Source organism: Rhinolophus hipposideros (genome assembly GCF_964194185.1).
Source record: "Rhinolophus hipposideros genome assembly, chromosome: 24".
Classification (NCBI taxonomy): domain Eukaryota; kingdom Metazoa; phylum Chordata; class Mammalia; order Chiroptera; family Rhinolophidae; genus Rhinolophus; species Rhinolophus hipposideros.
In genome coordinates, this window is record NC_138070.1 from 14,053,021 (window position 1) to 14,070,637 (window position 17,617).

Sequence of the window (17,617 nt, forward strand, 5' to 3'; positions counted from 1 at the left end):
TTGCCTCCTCCAATTTCTTTCCACCTATTTTACTGACGAAGTAAAGCAAGAGCTGTGCAACCTTGTGCCTAACCTGTCCTGTTTGGGGGAGACTTGAATTGAGGTCATGAAGGTTAAACTCCAAACTAGGCGTCCTCCGAAAGGCACCACCGCACCCCTCAATCCCAATACACCTGGGATTCTTCTCTTTCCTTTCTTTCCTCCCCACATCCAAACCATCAACAGGTCCTCTTGATTCTGTCTCCAAAACAAGGCCTGAATTCAGCTGATGCTCTCCATCTCCTGGCTACAATTGATGAAGAATTTTTGATGTGTGTCTGGGGCTCCGGCTTCGTGGCCTCATGCACTAGAAGAATGAGGACAGGGACCCAGAGAGGTTAGCTGAAGCAGTTTGTAGTTTTATTGCAGAAGAGGATAGTTTATTAAAGCAAAGAGTTACAGCTCCCGAGCCGGAGGGGGTACCCGAAGCTGGGATGCCCACCAGCTAAAGCAAAGACTTCTGTTTTTATACTTTTTCTTGTGTATCTAAGGAGAATAGCTGACGTCTACTGGTAACGTTTTATCAAATTCTCAGCCTGGAGGAGGCTTTTGAGAAGGCTCTTGGAAACAAACCAGCTGTCCTGTGCTAATGATGTTTCCCAGGGCTACCGCCTTAAAGATACGACTGTCCTTGACCCTTCTGCCAGGGAATTCCTGCTGCCTAAAGTCATGCTAACTAACCTGCCTCACAATCCCCCGCTGGTCTCTCTCTTAGGGAGTGATCCGTTTGAAATGTAAATTACATCCCGATAACTCCCGGGTTAAAATCCTCTAGTTTCCAAATATGCTTAAAATAAAAATCCCAGCTCCTTACCCTGCTGGCAAGGCTGCTACGACTGTGCCATGACTGAATCTGGGTCTCAGCATTCACTGGACTAACCAGCTTGTCCCTCGTGTGGTCTTTACATTCTTGCACACACTGCCTGGAAGCTTCTGGCCTGAGCTCTGGACCCTTCCTCTGAAAGGCTTTCTCTTTCTGCTCCATTTTCTAGCCAGTCACTTTATTTATAGCTTTCTGTACTATCTAAAATTACCTTCCTTATTCTTTCCTTATTTCTGTCTCCATCTCCAAAATGCAACCTGGAGGACGGCAGGGACTTGATCTTGTTACTGTTGTGTCCCAGTGCCTAGGACAAGGAGCTTACGGATTAGGAGAGAAGCCCATCATTTAAAATAATTTGCCCTTACAGCCACTTTGAAAGACGGTTCAGTAGTTTAGTATAAAGTGAAATATACACTTTCCAGGTGCTCCTGGAATCCTACTCTTAGGTAGGTATTTACCCAATTTAAATCTTAAATTTATATTTACACAAAAGCTTCTGCATGAATGGATATAGTGAGTTTATTTGTAATTTCCCCAAACTGGAAACAACCCAAATGTCCCTCAACGGGTAAATCAGTAAACAAACTGCCCCACTCATGCAGCGGATACTACTCAGCAATGAAAAGAACTGATACAAACACCAAGGATAAATCTTAAAAGCGTTATGTTAAGTGAAAGAGGCCAGACAAAAGGCTACCGTATGATGTCATGGATAAGAAATTCTGGAAAAGGCAAAACTGCAGGGACAGAAAACACATGAGTGGTCGGGAAATTGGGAGAATTTTGTCCAGTGATAGAAATGTTCTGAATCTCGATCGTGGTGGTGGTCGCACAACTGTGTGTGTACACTTATCAAAACCTGCAGAGGGGGGCGAAGGGTGGGAGATGAGGGTAAGGGGGATCAAATATACAGTGATGGAAGGAGAACTGACTCTGGGTGGTGAACACATAATGGGATTTATAGATGATGTCATACAGAATTGTACACCTGAAATCTATGTAATTTCACTAACAATTGTCACCCCAATAAATTTTTTAAAAAAACAACCCTGCAGAACTGTACACTAAGACCCAAAACAAAGCCCCCAACCTCCCAGAGCTTTCGTGCCATTGGGGAAAGCCAAGTAAACAAAATGAGCAGTAACAGACCCTGATACTTATTCATATTTGGAACATGGAAGCACTTCTCACACGTCCTCTCATTTAATGCTCAAGGTGCTCTTAGGGCACAGGTTGTGTAGTCCCCGCTGTACAGGTGAGGCCATTCAAGCCCAGACTGTAGGAGCCACACAGCTAGAGTCAAATGGAAACTTCGCGTCGGTCTGCTGCACTCGGGTCCCTCCCTGCGACAATATGCTGATGGCCCAACTCCCGGTCAGGGCGCCAAGTTAATCCTCAGAGAGAGGTGACATGGAACAACCCGCAAACCACAGATGACCCTCAACATACTAGCTACACTCAAACCCCGTCGTGCTTGCGACGGGCCCGGAAGGCCAATAGGTGGCGCCCGGAGTCCGCCCATGGCTTTGCTTTGCTTTGCAAATTTGCCTGAGTTTCCCAGCTTGCAGCTGAAATTACCCGGAACTACGATCCGGCTCTGTGTCTTCTCTTTCCCTCCAGCACTTTCCACGGCCTTTGCTGGATTTGGAGCCGCGCGGGGTCTGTCTGAGACTTTGAAGCGAACCCTCGCCACCCTCACCCCACGCACGTATTACACTTCTTATTTTCTTATCAAAATGCGGTGTGTGTGCGTATGATCACGTTTAACTGTGTTAACATTTAGATTCTGAAACATAACCATTCCAGGATTACTGTACTTACCTATTTTAATACTGGTGTGTGCGGGCCGGTCATGGATGGGTGAAAAAGAGATAGGTTGCTTTTCTGGGTGACTTTGGGCCAACCCTTTCCCTTCTCTGGGTGTCAGTTTCCCCATCTGTAAAGCGAGGGTTTGGACTGTAGTTTCCCCATTTACCTGTGGTCTGCGAATTGCAGGGGGTGGCGTGTGTCTTTAAAAATTCAGGGGCCTTGAGGGTGGAGTGCAAGCATTTGGGTTTTTGCAAGCTAACCGGGTGATTCTAATTCTTAGCCCGGGGTCTGTGGGGGGTGAAACCAAGGTCATCCCAAGGGACCCTTTCAGTTTTAATGTCCTTTACTTCCTTTCTAGGACGTGGTGTGAAACTTAAAAACAGTGAAGAGGAATGCTGCCTGTGGGAATCACTTTGCCACCAAGTACATTTTTACATCTGGGAGAGACCCTGGGCAATCTTCTTTTGCCTGGCCACTGGCTCTCGTCACTTGCTTTGTGAAGACAGGATGGACAGATTCCTGGTGAAGGGGGCTCTAGGGGGCCTTTTGGGAAAGAGAGAGCAAGAGCAGACAGGAGGAAGTCCAGCAGAGCTGGGAGAAAACGAGGAAAGCACCAGGAAAAGGCCCAGGAGAGAAACCCCCAGAAATGGCGTTGACCTAGGGAGTCCCAGCTGGCGACGCATTCGAGCCGAGGGCCTGGACTGCGATTACACAGTCCTGTTTGGCAAAGCCGAAGCAGACGAGATTTTCCGAGAGTTGGAGCAAGAAGTAGAATATTTTACAGGTAAGCAGAGGACTGCAGGTTATGTGCTGAAGGCTTGTTTGATAAAACGATGTTTAGAGAAATCGGAACTCAGGAGCCATTAATAACTCATGGGTGCGTTAATTGATTCAACACATATTCTCTGGACCCCTCTGGGCCCTGACCCTAGTTAGGAGCTTTGGATACAAATTTGAGGAAAGCAGGATTGCCTGTCCACTGGGAACTGACAGATGACTAAAGAGTCACAGCACCCGAGCCAAGTGAATCTGCCCTTGGCTGTTTATTAAAATCACCTGGGAAAGCTGAAAAAAGGAAAAAGATGCTGGGTTCTACCTGAGACCAATGGAATGGGAATATCTGGGGGTGCAGCATGGGCATAAGTGTTTTTAAAAGCTTCCAGGTGATCCTAACGTGCAGCCAGGGCTGAGAGCCACCAGTCTATTAGGAGAGACAACAAATAACCAGGTAATTGTGCACCTGTTCTCAGCAGCCCCTGGAGGACTTTATTGCTTTTGTGAACTTGGATTGCTGGGACGTGCCCCCGCAGTCTAGTATCTGAGTTTTCGGGTCATGTGGATGCTGCTGGTCCTGAGACCACACAATGAGAACGGCTGTAAGGTGGCAGACCCCAAACTACAGACTAAACTGTGTTAGCCCCACCTTTCAAGGGACCCTACACCTTTAATCCCCCACAGTTGGCAAAATCACCCTAGTGTGTGGAACCTAACTTCATCTTGCTCGCATTTCAGCCTCTTTATTCTGCTTCTACTATAGTTAAGGCAATTAAGCTTTGGTGTTTTAAAAGAGATTGGACTAGGACCATGTTTCTCTAAATGTAGGACAAGAGTCTTTGTTCTACATGCACGTTTCGTGCAAGCTACAATGACTTTTTGCGGGGTGGTCTTCATCAGGGCATTAAATGTTATTCCTGTTTTACTTCCATTTCGCTCCTGGAAACTCAGGGAGCGAGTGTGCAGGGCACTCACCTGCCTGTTTTTCTGAGCTGCCATGTTTTCACCTGCCCAGGTGCACTGGCCAGGGTGCAGGTGTTTGGGAAGTGGCACAGCGTACCAAGGAAGCAGGCGACATATGGCGATGCTGGGCTGACCTACACGTTCTCAGGCCTTACTCTGTCTCCAAAGCCCTGGATCCCAGTTCTAGAGCGAGTCCGGGATCGTGTTTCTTTGGTGACTGAACAGACCTTCAACTTTGTGCTCGTCAACAGGTGACACCCTACTTGTTTTTCACTTTTTGTGTTTTAGGCCACTGCACTGAGGTTTATTAATCTCCTGCCTCTTCCAAAAGGAAGAGTGTAGGATTCCACCACATTTTATCCACTTGTACACCAAATAATTCTTTAGTGCACCAGGCATGTCGTGGAGGAACAGCCTGAGCAGCCCTCGTGGGGCTTATGCCACAGCGGGAAGTGAGAGGTGATTACAGCTAAACAAGGTATCTTCAGATGATGACATGTGTCTTGCTGATTTGACCAAGAATGGCCAGGAGGAAGGAGTCTGGGGTTAGGGCAGGGTTTCTCAGCAGCAGCATTATTTATGTTTGCGGCTGGGTAATTCTGTGGCAGGGGCTGTCCTGGGCACTGTAAGGTATTGGGCAGCATCTCGGGCCTTCATCCATTAGGTACCAGGAGCAGCGCCACCCAGCCATAGCAATCAGAATGTCTCCAGACATCGCCCCATTCCCCTGGGGCGCAGAATCACCCTGGTAATAGACAAATCTGGGTGTAGGGGATGATAGTGACAGGAGGGTTCGTGGAGGTGGCGACATCTGAGCTGGTAACAAAATGGAGAGGGAGAGAAAGCATGAGCCACACAGCCATCTGGAGAAGAGCATAGGGATCTTGGAGTCTGTGGAGTGGAAATCCCACCATTACTGCCTGAAAGCATTGAATGAGGGTATCGATGCAGCTCAGAGCAGGGGCCAGACTGTGCAAGGAATGTGGATTTTATTCTAGGTGTAGGGAGAAACATTTAATGATAGAGGTTTACATGTACGAACCAGTAGAACTAGAAACACGTTTTTGGCTTCTATTGGTGTGTTGAGTTTTAAAGCAGGTAATCAGAGAGGACTGGATAACAAAGTGAAAACGCTCCAGGCTTGGCTCACCTATAGAACCAGGTGAGGCCCTGCAGCCCTTACAGAAACCTGGCGCATTTCAGGACAGGGCTGTTCTATGACCTGTGCTTGCTCTTTTTTTTTTTTTAAGGAGGGTGCAGCTCACAGTGGCCCATGCGAGGATCGAACCAGCAACCTTGGTGTTATCAGCACCACACTCTAACCAACTGAGCTAACCCGCCACTCCTGTGCTTCCTCTCTCACTACAGGTATAAAGATGGCTGTGACCACATTGGTGAGCACCGAGATGACGAAAGAGAACTGGCTCCGGGAAGCCCCATCGCCTCCGTCTCTTTTGGAGCCTGCAGAGACTTCTTCTTCCGGCATAAGGATTCTCGAGGGAAAAACCGCTCCCGGAGGGTGCAAGTGGTCAGGCTTCCACTGGCCCACGGAAGTTTACTTATGATGAACCACCCGACCAACACTTACTGGTATCACAGTCTCCCTGTTCGCAAGAAGGTTTTGGCTGCACGGGTCAATCTGACGTTTCGTAAAATTCTACAGACTAAAAAGTAAAAATATTTTTCAAGTAGGACTTCCATTTTCTCCTTCCCTCTGTACTTGAAGAGAGAGCTGGCATTTCCTTTACCAACAGTGTAGTGTTTATTATATAACAATGCAGAATTCAGAAAGAGGATTTGTTATCAAATCGGTCAATTATGAAAGAATACCAGTTGATTTTTTTTTCCTAAGAAAATGATTCTTTTATTGCTATAATACACAGCAGATACAAAAGGTACCTTTAGCAAGTACATAAATCAGCAGTTATTATGGCATAAACTATTAGTTTAACTTAGGTTTTTGCAAAAAGAAGCTATTTTGTAAATAACTTAAAACTGGAAATAAGATTATTTGGCTGCTATTTAATGCCTAATAATTTACAAAATGAAGTCAGCTTTAAGTCAGGTAAGAGACTTCGCACATATATCATTCACATTTACAGCCTTGGCTCAAACCCTGGCTCTGACCATCTGCTTACAGCTACCTAACCATTCCAAGGATTGGCCCCTTTTGTGCCTTACATCTCTTTAACGGCAGATTTCAAAGAGTAGTGGCAGAGCAGCAGTTATGGAAAGTTACAACTTTGCAGCGCAGTTTAAGGTCACACAATTGGGCATTTGTGCCACCAGACTCGGGTAAAATGGGCATGCTCATTTCCACATCAAACCCAGGGTCTGCCAGGGAGTCACGAAGGGACAGCAGCGATGACTGCATCAGAGGCTTCAAGCTGCTTTCACCCTGGGTGTTCGTGGCCTGGAGAACCTTCACAGTATGTTTTATTCGTAGTGAGAGTCTATTAGTCCTCGATGCACACTGGGCCCGGTGGAATGGTGATCACCTGGGCCTCTTGTGCTTTTAGCGGACGCCAGCTCCCCCTCACCAGAGGAAGCATGGCTCTTAGCCTTACCTCAGGTGGCCTTTTGGGTCGGTCTGATTCCAGATCTTATCTTTGAAGAGTCCGTTTGAATGTGTTTTGTTTTTTTTAAATAAAAAATCTGGCTAAAACATAGATACTCCTGTGTGTCATCAAATACCTTCGGCCCTGGGCTGCATTCAGGACTTACCTGAAGAGGGAAGAGGATGCTTAGTATAATCTTTTAGTATTAGGCTACTGGAGACAAATATATTTCGAACATGGACCTAGAACAAAATGACAATACTAGGTGTCAGCTGTAGTTACATGTTTAAAATTTAAACTTCTTTTCGTGGAAAGGGCTGGACTTTGATGGTCATCAAATCTAACCCTTCACTTTACAAATGAGGAAACTGAGGTCCAGAGAAATCGCAGCCCCATACTCAGTGCCCTTCCTTCTGAATCCAGCTCTCAAATCAAGGCGGGGGCGGGTGTCTTTGTACATAGTCCCTGGCCCTACCTGTAAACCTGAAGCGCTCTGCATGGGCAATAAATAAACAAATGAGAATAACTGTCCATTGAAAGTGGATCTTTGTGTAAGAAAGTGTTTTCCACACAGCAGAGGAATCACAGATGTTGCACGGGGCCTGCTCAGTTCTGGCCATTCTCACGGGTTTGTAATACGCACATCTCAGCAATCACATCTCAGTCCAGTATACAAAAGATAAAAGCAACATGGAAGAGTTTCACTTAGAATTGACAAAGCAGTGAAAGAATTTCCCCGAAGGGCAGTTTTGGCAGATGAGCTTTTACTGTATATAAAGGATTGAAGGACTAGAAAAAGATACAAAAGGGAAGGCGTGTGTTCTTTAGGCGTCTTTTAACTGTTCTTTTGCTTTTCACTGAGAAACTTGGGAGGAAGAGAGGGCTTTCCAGAAATTGTTTCTATGACTTAGAGAACGCATATTTTCCAGAATGGGTGTGCTACAAAAGCAATTGAAAGTGAAAGGCACTTTTTCTTCTAAATTGTTGCCTTTAATAATTTCACTAGTGCTTGTCAACAATTTTATGGGCCTGCTTATGAAAAATAAAAGATCTATGCTGAAACATCAGAGGATCAGGCAAAGTTAATTCCCCTCTGAGAACACCTAACACGTCAGAATATAAAAAAGGTGGCTTCTGGTGTCTGATTTCTTTTAATTACCTGTATCAGGTGAGTAAAAAGACTCTAGACATAATGAATGCTTTCCTACCACAATGACAACACCTTCCAGTGTACACTAGCAGTGCTGTGCAGGGAGCCTGATTTGGTTTGAATTGGGGCCACTGGCTCCCACGTGGAGCCCGCTCTTAGAACACACCAGAAGGCTGAAGGACTAGTGGGGCTGACTGCACACGCGCGTGCGCGCGCACACACACACATGATCTGATTTTGTGTTTTTCCTGGACAGTTTGGACAGTGCCATCAGCTCTGACTGTGGCGCCGGGTCAGAGTCATTCTTCAGACTTGTACTCCCGACTCTGGTGCTGCATCTTAGAAAGAACACGCTCGTAGAACAGCAGGTAAGCACTGGAGGACAGGACCTCCTGCAGGCTAGCCTTGCGGACAGTGTCATCGGAAATCCACAGCCACTGGTTGCTGGTGGAAAGAGGGTTCTTGGCCGAAGGTGGGGACCGTCGGTAAGTCACGAAGTGTCCAGAGTGCATGTCTCCATGGTGGACGACAACTGCCATCAGCCGGAAGAGGTACACGGAAGAGCTGAACGGTAGGAACAAATGCCAGTGGTTTACAAATACAACAGAGGTTTATAGGCAGACACAAAAAAGGAAAATCCTAGATGGTCAGTGATTGGGGACTGATACAATGGTACATCCATACAACTGGATAGTACACAACCATCAAAATACAGACGTATTTACTGGTAAGATGTCCATTCTGTGAGTATATGTATATTGGGTAGTATATGCACACACACACGACTTTACAAAGTGGAACGCCTTAATGATTTAACTGGTGAACTCTAGGTGGTATCCCAAGAAATTCAATTTTTTCTTCGTTATGTTTTATTTCTACATACATACATACATACATATATACACACATACACATAACATACATATTTCAATGTTACATAGTTTTATAATTCTTATTTTTAAAGTGATTTCTATTTTAGACCACAATAGGAAGTTGTATTAGTGAAGTTTCACCTTAAAAATGAGAGAACATTGTCATTCATTTTTGTGAAAAGCTAATTTTGGAAACCAAGAGAAACAGCAGTCTACAATGAATGAAAAATGTGCTTCTAAAGAGTAGCTCACCTGTAGTCAGGAACCACTGGGAGGGGGAAGGGCATCGGGGCTGGCAGAGTAGGCAGCAAGGATGGGGAGCAGGCGCCATTCATAAACATCTGGGTTTTGGGCCCCCCTGGCTGATTCAGAACTGCAAGAGAAAAAGGCCCAAGGCAATTAAAATTGGCGGAGGCTTTGGGTAAACCAAACGTGGTTTTGATTACTTTGAAATTTACCCAATAATGCTATAAAGAAAAAACGTTTTTTGTGTCATGTTTATTCATAGAATTTCCTCCCTTTCCGTTTTTTTCAAATTTATTTTATTTTTTTATTAGTTTCAGTGTACAAAGCAATGTAATAGACATTTAAACCCCTCATAAAGTGATAATGCACCCCCCAAGCTACTACACCTCTGAAATCTTATATAGCTGTTAAAATACCATTGACTACCGTGTTTCCCCAAAAATAAGATCTAGTCAGACAATCAGCTTTAATGCGTCTTTTAGAGCAAAAATTAATATAAGACCGGGTCTTTAATATACAATATAATATGATGATATAATTAATATAATACCTGATCTTATTTTACTATAAGACTGGGTCTTATATAAGACCGGCTTGTATATTAATTTTTGCTCCAAAAGATGCATTAGAGCTGATTGTCCGGCTAGGTTTCATTTTTGGGGAAACACGGTATTTTCCCTATGTTGTACTCCACATCACATGACTATATATACCTATATATTTAGTTAGAGTTGACATTCAATATTATTCTACTTCAGCTCTTCAGGTGTATAGCGCATTGGTCAGGCATCTACACAGTCTATGAAGTGATCCCCCTGATAAGTCCAGTGCCCATCTGGCACCTTACATGATCTTTACAACATGTTGACTATATTCCCCATACTGTATTAACTATCAATTTATATTTCTTAATGCCTTTACCTTTTTCACCCTGACCCCAACCCCATTCCTATCTATCACGCTGATAGAGCTAGTACCTATCTGGCACATACCTAGTTATTACAATATTGTTGACTATATTCCTTATGCTATAACCTACATCCCTATGACTACTGTATCACACCCAATTTGTTCTTCTTAATCCCTTCCCCTTTCACCCATCCTTAACCCCCACCCCATCTTAAAGAAGTCCTTCTAAGAGTCCTTGTAATACTGGTTTGGTGGTGATGAACTCCTTCAGCTTTTGATTGTGTGGGAAGCTGCCCTTCAATTCTAAATGACAACCTTGCTGGGTAAAGCAATCTTGGTTACATATTGTTACTTTTCATCACTTGGAATATTTCCTGCCATTCCTTCTTGCCTGAAAAGTTTCTGTTGAGAAATGAGCTGACAGTCTTATGGGGGCTCCCGTGTAGGTAACTAACCTCTGGCATTTTAATTATGATGTGTCTCGGTGTTGGCCTCTTTGGATTCATCTTGTTTGGGACTCTCTGTGCTTCCTGGGTTTGTATGTCCATTTCCTTCACCAGGTTAGGGAAGTTTTCTGTCATTATTTCTTCAAATAGGTTTTCAATTCCTTGCTCTCTCTCTTCTCCTTCTGGTACCCTTATAATGCAAATGTTGGTATGCTTGATATTGTCCCAGAAACCGCTTAAACTCTCCTCAATTTTTTGGGTTCTTGTTTTCTTTTTGCTGTTCTGGTTCGATGTTTTCTGCTCCCTTATCTTCTACATCGCTGGTTGGATCCTCTGCTTCATCTAATCTACTGTTGATTCCCTGTAATACATTCTTCATTTCCATTATTGTATCCTTTATGTCTGCCTGGTTCTTTTTTATGGCTTCCATCTCCATTTTTATGAGATCATTGAACATTCTTATAACCAGTGTTTGGAACTCTGCGTCTGACAGATTGCTTATCTCCATTCGTTTAGTTCTTTTTCTGGAGCTTTGTTCTGTTCTTTCATTTGGGACATGTTTCTTTGTCTCCCCATTTTGGCTGCCTCTCTGTTTGTTTCTATGTATTAGGTGGGCCTGCTATGTCTTCTGGTCTTAGTAGAGTGGCCTTGTGTAGTAGGTGGCACAGTCTTTCTGGTTACCTGAGCCACGCAGTCCAGGTGTGTCCTTGTGTGGCTTGTGTGTGCCCTCCTCTTGTAGCTTAGCCTTGGTTGATAATTGTACATCAATTGAGGGACTGACCCTGGGCACTGGTTGTGAGGTCTGGCCTTGACTACAGGGGAAGGGTTGTGCCGGGGCTGATCCTATGGAGCAGGATCTGCCTCAGCAGGACCCTGGTGCCTGCCCAATCCCGCCCCATGGGTGTGTCGTACTTGGAGATGGCTGGGTGATGCTCCAGTTCGTTTTGAAGCTGGCCACTGAGGGCGCCAGCCCCAGGACCCCCTTGGAGGAGACCCACAGTAGGTCTTCAGCCACAGCCTGTGCCCCACCTGGGGCCACCTAGCAGGAGTCAGAAAGAAATCCTCAGGTGTCTGCTACCTGTGCTGCGCTTTGAAGAACCTTTGAGAGGCCAAGCTAAGAACTAAGGCCAGCTGCCACTGGTGCCAGCTTAGGGCTGCTCAGCCAGAGGTACAGGACACTCAAGCCAGATGCTGCTTGTCTGGGTTCTGCGAACCTTTGAGAGACCCTAAGAGAGTGCAGCTTGAACCAAGGCAAGCGGTCTTCATGAAAAAGTCACTGAAAGCATCCCGAGTGTGCCCAAAGGTCGGGTGGGGCCAGGTCTCTAATTGCCAGGGCAGGGCGAACAAACAGTGGAGACTCAGAAATGGCAGCTGCCTGTGTTCATGAGCACCGGGAAGAGGGAAAGGGCTCAGCAAAGAAACAATGGCCTCCGCCAGCTCCCTTGTCCAGGAGAAAGCCGCCTCTCCAGTCCTCGTCCCAAGCCAGACAACTCAATTCCCCACCATTTGTCCCTGCCGCCTTTCCAGCTGCTGCCCCAGTGCTGGAGCTCAGAGCGAGTGATTCTGTTGGTGGGTGAGTCCGCGCCCAGTCCCTTTAAGAGGAGCGCCTGGGAGTGCAGCCACCCTCAGTCTCACTCAGTCACAATCTCCGCTGGTTTTCACAACCAAAAATTATGGGGACTTCTCTCCCCGGCACTGGAACCCTGGGCTGGGGTGGGACTGGGATCTCTTGCTCCTCTGGGGAGTTAGGGAGCCTCCATAGCCAAAATAGCCCTCCAGATCTTTAATGGTCACACACGGGTGTGGAACCAGCCTGTGCCACGTCTCTGACCTTCTTACCAGTCTGGAGGTGGCTTCTTCTGCACGTCCTTAGTTGTAGGGCTTGTTCAGCTTGATTTTAGGCGATTCTCAATAATGGTTGTTTTGTAGATTAGTTGTAATTTTGACATGGTTGTGAGAGAGGGTAAACACAGCCTTTACCTACTGCGCCACCTTGGTTGTCCCCGTGTCCCTGTTTTAATCCACAATAGGACACAGTGTATCTGTCTCCTGGTCTGCTGTTCACTTTGACAGCTTTGTGAATCTTCGAGATTCCTACCCCTGTTTGCTAAAGACGAGTGTCAGAGGTAAGCAGGAGCTGATTTACTGGCATTTTGACCTAACCCAAGGTTTCTCAACCTTCACACTATTGAATACATTTGGGACAGATCAGTCTTTGTGGTGGGGCTGTCCTGTGCACTGCAGGATGTTTAACAGCGTCCCTGGCCTCTATCTACCAAATACCCCTCAGTGGTGACATCTAAAAATGTCACTAGCCACTGCCCAATGTCCTCTGGCGGGCGAAACTCCTTGCTGATCTAAACATTCTCTCTTCTTTAATTATCAGCTTCTAAGGAATACCAACATGTAACAGTGCTAATAAATGTTTATGGGTGTAGATAAAATAATTCAGGAGAAATGGACATCTCTTTTCCTGTCAGGTGTCATGTGTGGGGGGCCTGGAAGTACCAAGTAGTGCACGACTGGCCTCTTTCACCACAGCCACCAGGCTCTGAACATGAGCAGACCTGCACTCACGCCCAGAACAGGAGGAAATGAGGCTGAAGAGGTCCTTGATTTAAAACAGGCCAAGGACTGAGCCTTCTCCCCACCCCAACTGTCCCTGGCGTCAATTTACTGATCCTTCGAAAAAAGGGAAAAATACAGTCTTCCTACAAATGATGTCTTTGCGAGGCCACGCAACTGTGGATGTAAAGAAAGAATGAAAGTGGAAAGGGATGCTAAGTGGGGAAGTGTGGGGTGCAGGGAAGGTAGTCCTGACTTCACAGGGTGCAGCATGCGGGTGGTGAGTTTTGAGTCCTTAAAGTCGGCGGGTTTTCCTCATCCATAAGTAAAGAACTCCACACACTAGATAAGATACCTTCAAAAAAGGACCCAACACTCATCTTCTAGTGCCAGTTCTCCCATCTGCTGTTTGCCCTTGGACCAATCATTTGACCTCTTAAAGCCTCGATTTTCTCATTAGTAAGACTGAGGGTAACAATAGCTACCTTGCTTCCCTGAGACCCAATTCAACAAGTCACCTCAAGTGAGGAAGGCAACAGAACTAGATAAGTCATTCAGTAAAGACAAAATAACAACCCAAGTAAGATGTTCGGCGATTTTTAGCCAGGACATTTCCTCCCCACATTTCCTGTTTAATGAGGTGACTGTATTGGAGGGAAAATTGAAAGAAATTCACTGGAATGATGTGAGCCAATTATTACTTAGTCAAAAGACCAGAAAGCAATCTTAAGCTTTTTTTCCTATATTTTTTCAACTGTGATAGTTTTTAAAATTATACATCTCATTACTATATAATTTTAACCTCTTTTAAGATGTGTTCTCCCTTTTACCCCAATCCTGATCGTCTCAAGAATCTAAGCAACCACTCAAGCCCTCATGGCATAAGGGCCCCAAAAGCTGGTGATGCCAAATTCCTTTTCTCTGTGCTGCAGATTCCCGCTGCCTCGGCTCCTCGGGCACACACCTGATTTGGGGGCTGCCGGCCCGTCCTGCAGTTCCAGCACAGGCCCTGCCTTCTCGTTCAGTTTCGGGTTATGTTGACCAGGTTTATGTCCCAGGAGGTGGTACTTGTAGATGTCCATCATCAGGAATTCATTAAACTGCACGTGCTCGTGCCGCTTCAGGGGTGTGCCGTGGCTGGACCAACTCAGCCGCTGGAGGTGAATACACAAGCACTGAGGGAGCTGCGGGTGCGAGAGAAACCAGAAAGTGCCGAATGTCAGGAGTGGGCCACAGGGAGTCCTCGAAAGCAAAGGCAACAAAGATGTGTGGTGTGGGCTCACCTTCCCTAGTTTTAACTGTTTAACGAAAGTGGTCCTCTGGTGCTCCACCTTTTCCCCATTCAATGTCCCTTTGGCTTCAATCTGAAATAAGAGAAACATCTCTTTGCAAAAATTCTTGACGTAGGACATGTATGGACAGCTGCCTGTAAGGGTGGGTATTATACCTGTATTCAGTTGGCACTTGACTTCCCCCTGCTGAAATAGCTGCCCAGTTATTTGTGGGTTTTCACTGTTTTACTCCTTAAGTAACAGCAACAGTGGAGGCAAGAGAAATAAAGAAGCTCTGATATTGGCATATAATCTATTTTGTTGTGTGTCTTCAAAAATTCTGTTCCACACAGTCCCTCTAAATCTGGAGGGTGAAATTTAATTGCTCATGGGGTTAGGCAGGCAGCATAGGTAAGGCAGGGTGTGAGACAAGTGGGAACGAAGGTGACGGTAGCAGATTGGAGAAGGCATGTCCCATCTGAAAACATGGCATTCAAATTTCTACTGTAAAAATTCTGTGGATGAAAAAAAACGCATCAGGGAAAGAGATTTGGTCCATGGGCTGCCAATCTCCTAACCAAGTTAAGTAGAAATGGCTGTGGCTGAAAAGATCCTCTGGGAATAGTCAGCAGAGCTCGGGGCCAATGGTGGGAGAGGCACTGTATCAGGACCCACAGCGCAGGGGAGGAGATGATATTTGGGGTTGAAGTCATACCTTTGTACAGTTGTCACATACAACATCCCGCACGGATTCTGATGAGATGAAGTGGTGAAGGCAGTGGTCCAGGGTCAAGGGATGACCCTACAGCATGAGAAGAAGAAAACTCATTATTACGATTCAAAGGGGAGCTATACTGAAATGATTAACAGATGGCAAGGTGACTGCCAAACCATTATTTTTGCTTATATAGGCAGGAAAAGCAGACATAATTGGATGCTTCCCGAACAAACATGAAGCTCAAAGCACCCTAGACTTGCTGCTGTGATGGATTCCAGGGTATGTGGACATAACATTACAGACAATTAGGGACTTCCACAGTGTTTAAGATCTCTTTGAATTTGAGATTAATATGTATGTGTGTATGTGTTCAAAACAGCCAACATTTCTGCAGAAGCAAAAAACCACACACTTCCTCCCCACCAAATCGGGCCATGGTACCACATGTTAAAATTAGGATGGGTTCACCCAACCACGTGTCAAAATAACGCGTGGCCCCTGCGTTACACAAAATGCCTCCAAGCCCTTTCCAATTCAAATGTCTCTGAAACAGACCCAAAAGAAAGCACAGATCACTCCTTACCCATGTGGCAGCTGGAATACTTAGTGAAAGGCTGTCAAAGGTATCAAATCGAACAGGACTCTGAAACAAATATTGCAGAAAACCCAGAAAGGACTTAAGTTCAATTCAGAACTTTATAGATGGAAAGATATATGCTTCATAAACAGTTTAGATGTCCAACATTATTAATATAATGAAATATAATGTACTTAGCTAGAAGCAAATTCTATTAAAAACAACTTGTGAACGTAAGAGGTACGATAATAATAAAGGTCGCTTGGAAAAACTATAAGATAACATATCCGGCCCAGTAATTTGGGGATTTTATCCTAAGGCTGTAACCATGGACATAACTGCAAGGATCTTCATCACAGGATTATTTATAACAGCAAAATGCGAACAGTTGACATTTCTAGGGAATGATTAAATAAATTATAGAATGTCCACAAAATGGAATACTATATTAAAAATAGTATGTGAGAAGAATGCATGATTATGTGGAAAGATGTGCATGTTCTATTATTAATTGCAGAAAGATGAAATAGAGTAAGAGTTCCAGCTTTTGGTGATGACAGCGTAGCTTGGCTAATCTAACTCTCCTTGAGATAAAAACTGTGAAATCTGGACCAAAACAAAACAAAACTTTGAATGATTGCAGAGTTACCAAAAGGTGAAGAACACCTAAAATGGCAAATATAAAATTGTTTTCTTTTTATTTCTTTTAAAAACATATAATTGTTTCATTACATGTAAATAAAGTAAAAATTATGACAGTATTGTGGAGTTTGTAATGAATGTAGATGTAACACATGAGAAAAATACCACAAAGGATGGGGTAACAGAACTATGATTTTGTAAGTTTCCTATGTTTTATATGGAGTATAATATTAACTCTAAATGGACCATGATAAGTTAAAATTGCATGATGTCATCATACACACACAAAAAATGTAAAAAGCCAATAGAGGAATTACAAGAAAGCCAATAGAGGAATTACAACAAAATACTAAAAAGTATTCAATTAACCCAAAAGGCAGCAAGAAAGGAGTAACAGAGGAACAAAAAATATGAGATACAAATAGAAAACAAATGGTAAAACAGCAGACCTAAATCCAACCATATAAATACTTACATTAAATTAAATGTAAATGGACTAAACACACCAATTAAAAGGCAGATTGTCAAGCTGGATAAAAAAACAAGACCCAATTACATGCTGTCTACAAAAGCCACATTATAAATACAAAAATAAAGATAGGTAAAAAACTGAGGGAACAGAAAGATATACCATAGAAACACCAGTTAGATGGAAATTAATCACACACCATATGCTTCAAGACAAGGAGTCTTACCAGAGATAAAGAGGGACAATTTATCATGACAATAGGAGTCAACTCATCATAATTTATGTGTATGTGCCTAATAGCAAAGTCTCAAAAGAAATTCAGCAAAAATAGAACTAAAGAAAGAAAAAGAAACAAGACAAATTCTAGCAAACTTTTAAGGAAGCGACAATACCATTATTAACCAAGATCCAAACCCTTCCCAGGTTATTTTATGAGGCTAATGTATACAACAGAACCCGACAAAGATAATACAAAAAATTGTAACACCAATATTCCTCATTAATACAGACATTAATATCCCTTAGAAAATATTAAAAAATCAAATTCAGTAATATATAAAAAGAATAGTACATCATAATACAGTGGAGTTTATCCCAGAAACACAAGGCTAATTTAACATTAGAAAAATCAATCACTGCAATTCACCACATTAACAAAATAAAAGAAAAATATGATACCCTTCATATGGGCAGAAAAAGCATGAAAAAATTCAACCACTATTCATGATAAAAACTCTCAGCAAACTAGGAATAGTACTTCCTCAGTGTAATAAAAGGGGTATGCTA

The 17,617-nt window shown here is 44.1% G+C and overlaps 2 protein-coding genes across 6 annotated transcripts in view; one reads left to right on the forward strand and one right to left on the reverse strand.

The window, feature by feature from the left end:
• Positions 1-2,432: 2,432 nt before the first annotated feature.
• On the forward strand, positions 2,433-7,497 carry ALKBH2 (alkB homolog 2, alpha-ketoglutarate dependent dioxygenase). 4 transcript variants are annotated; one of them, XM_081037305.1, is made up of 4 exons: positions 2,433-2,570; positions 3,030-3,455; positions 4,461-4,659; positions 5,777-7,497. In XM_081037305.1, exons 2-4 carry the CDS (start codon positions 3,179-3,181, stop codon positions 6,081-6,083), a joined length of 783 nt encoding a protein of 260 aa, XP_080893431.1. In that variant the 5' UTR covers positions 2,433-2,570; positions 3,030-3,178; the 3' UTR covers positions 6,084-7,497. The 4 variants fall into 4 exon arrangements, with proteins under 4 accessions (XP_080893431.1, XP_080893434.1, XP_080893432.1 ...); XM_081037306.1 differs by having other exon boundaries at positions 2,450-2,566; XM_081037308.1 differs by lacking the exon at positions 4,461-4,659 and having other exon boundaries at positions 2,435-2,566; positions 5,777-7,074.
• Positions 6,150-17,617, reverse strand: part of USP30 (ubiquitin specific peptidase 30) — a 29,162-nt gene continuing 17,694 nt past the window's right edge. The window contains exons 8-13 of one of the 2 annotated variants that reach the window (XM_081037303.1): positions 15,727-15,786; positions 15,141-15,227; positions 14,438-14,518; positions 14,119-14,338; positions 9,241-9,361; positions 6,150-8,680 (exon numbers count right to left, since the gene is read on the reverse strand). In XM_081037303.1, the coding sequence (XP_080893429.1) occupies positions 8,416-8,680; positions 9,241-9,361; positions 14,119-14,338; positions 14,438-14,518; positions 15,141-15,227; positions 15,727-15,786 (834 nt within the window). In that variant the 3' untranslated portion in view covers positions 6,150-8,415. The remainder of the gene's footprint in view (positions 8,681-9,240; positions 9,362-14,118; positions 14,339-14,437; positions 14,519-15,140; positions 15,228-15,726; positions 15,787-17,617) is intronic. The other variant, XM_081037304.1, reaches the window with a different exon arrangement.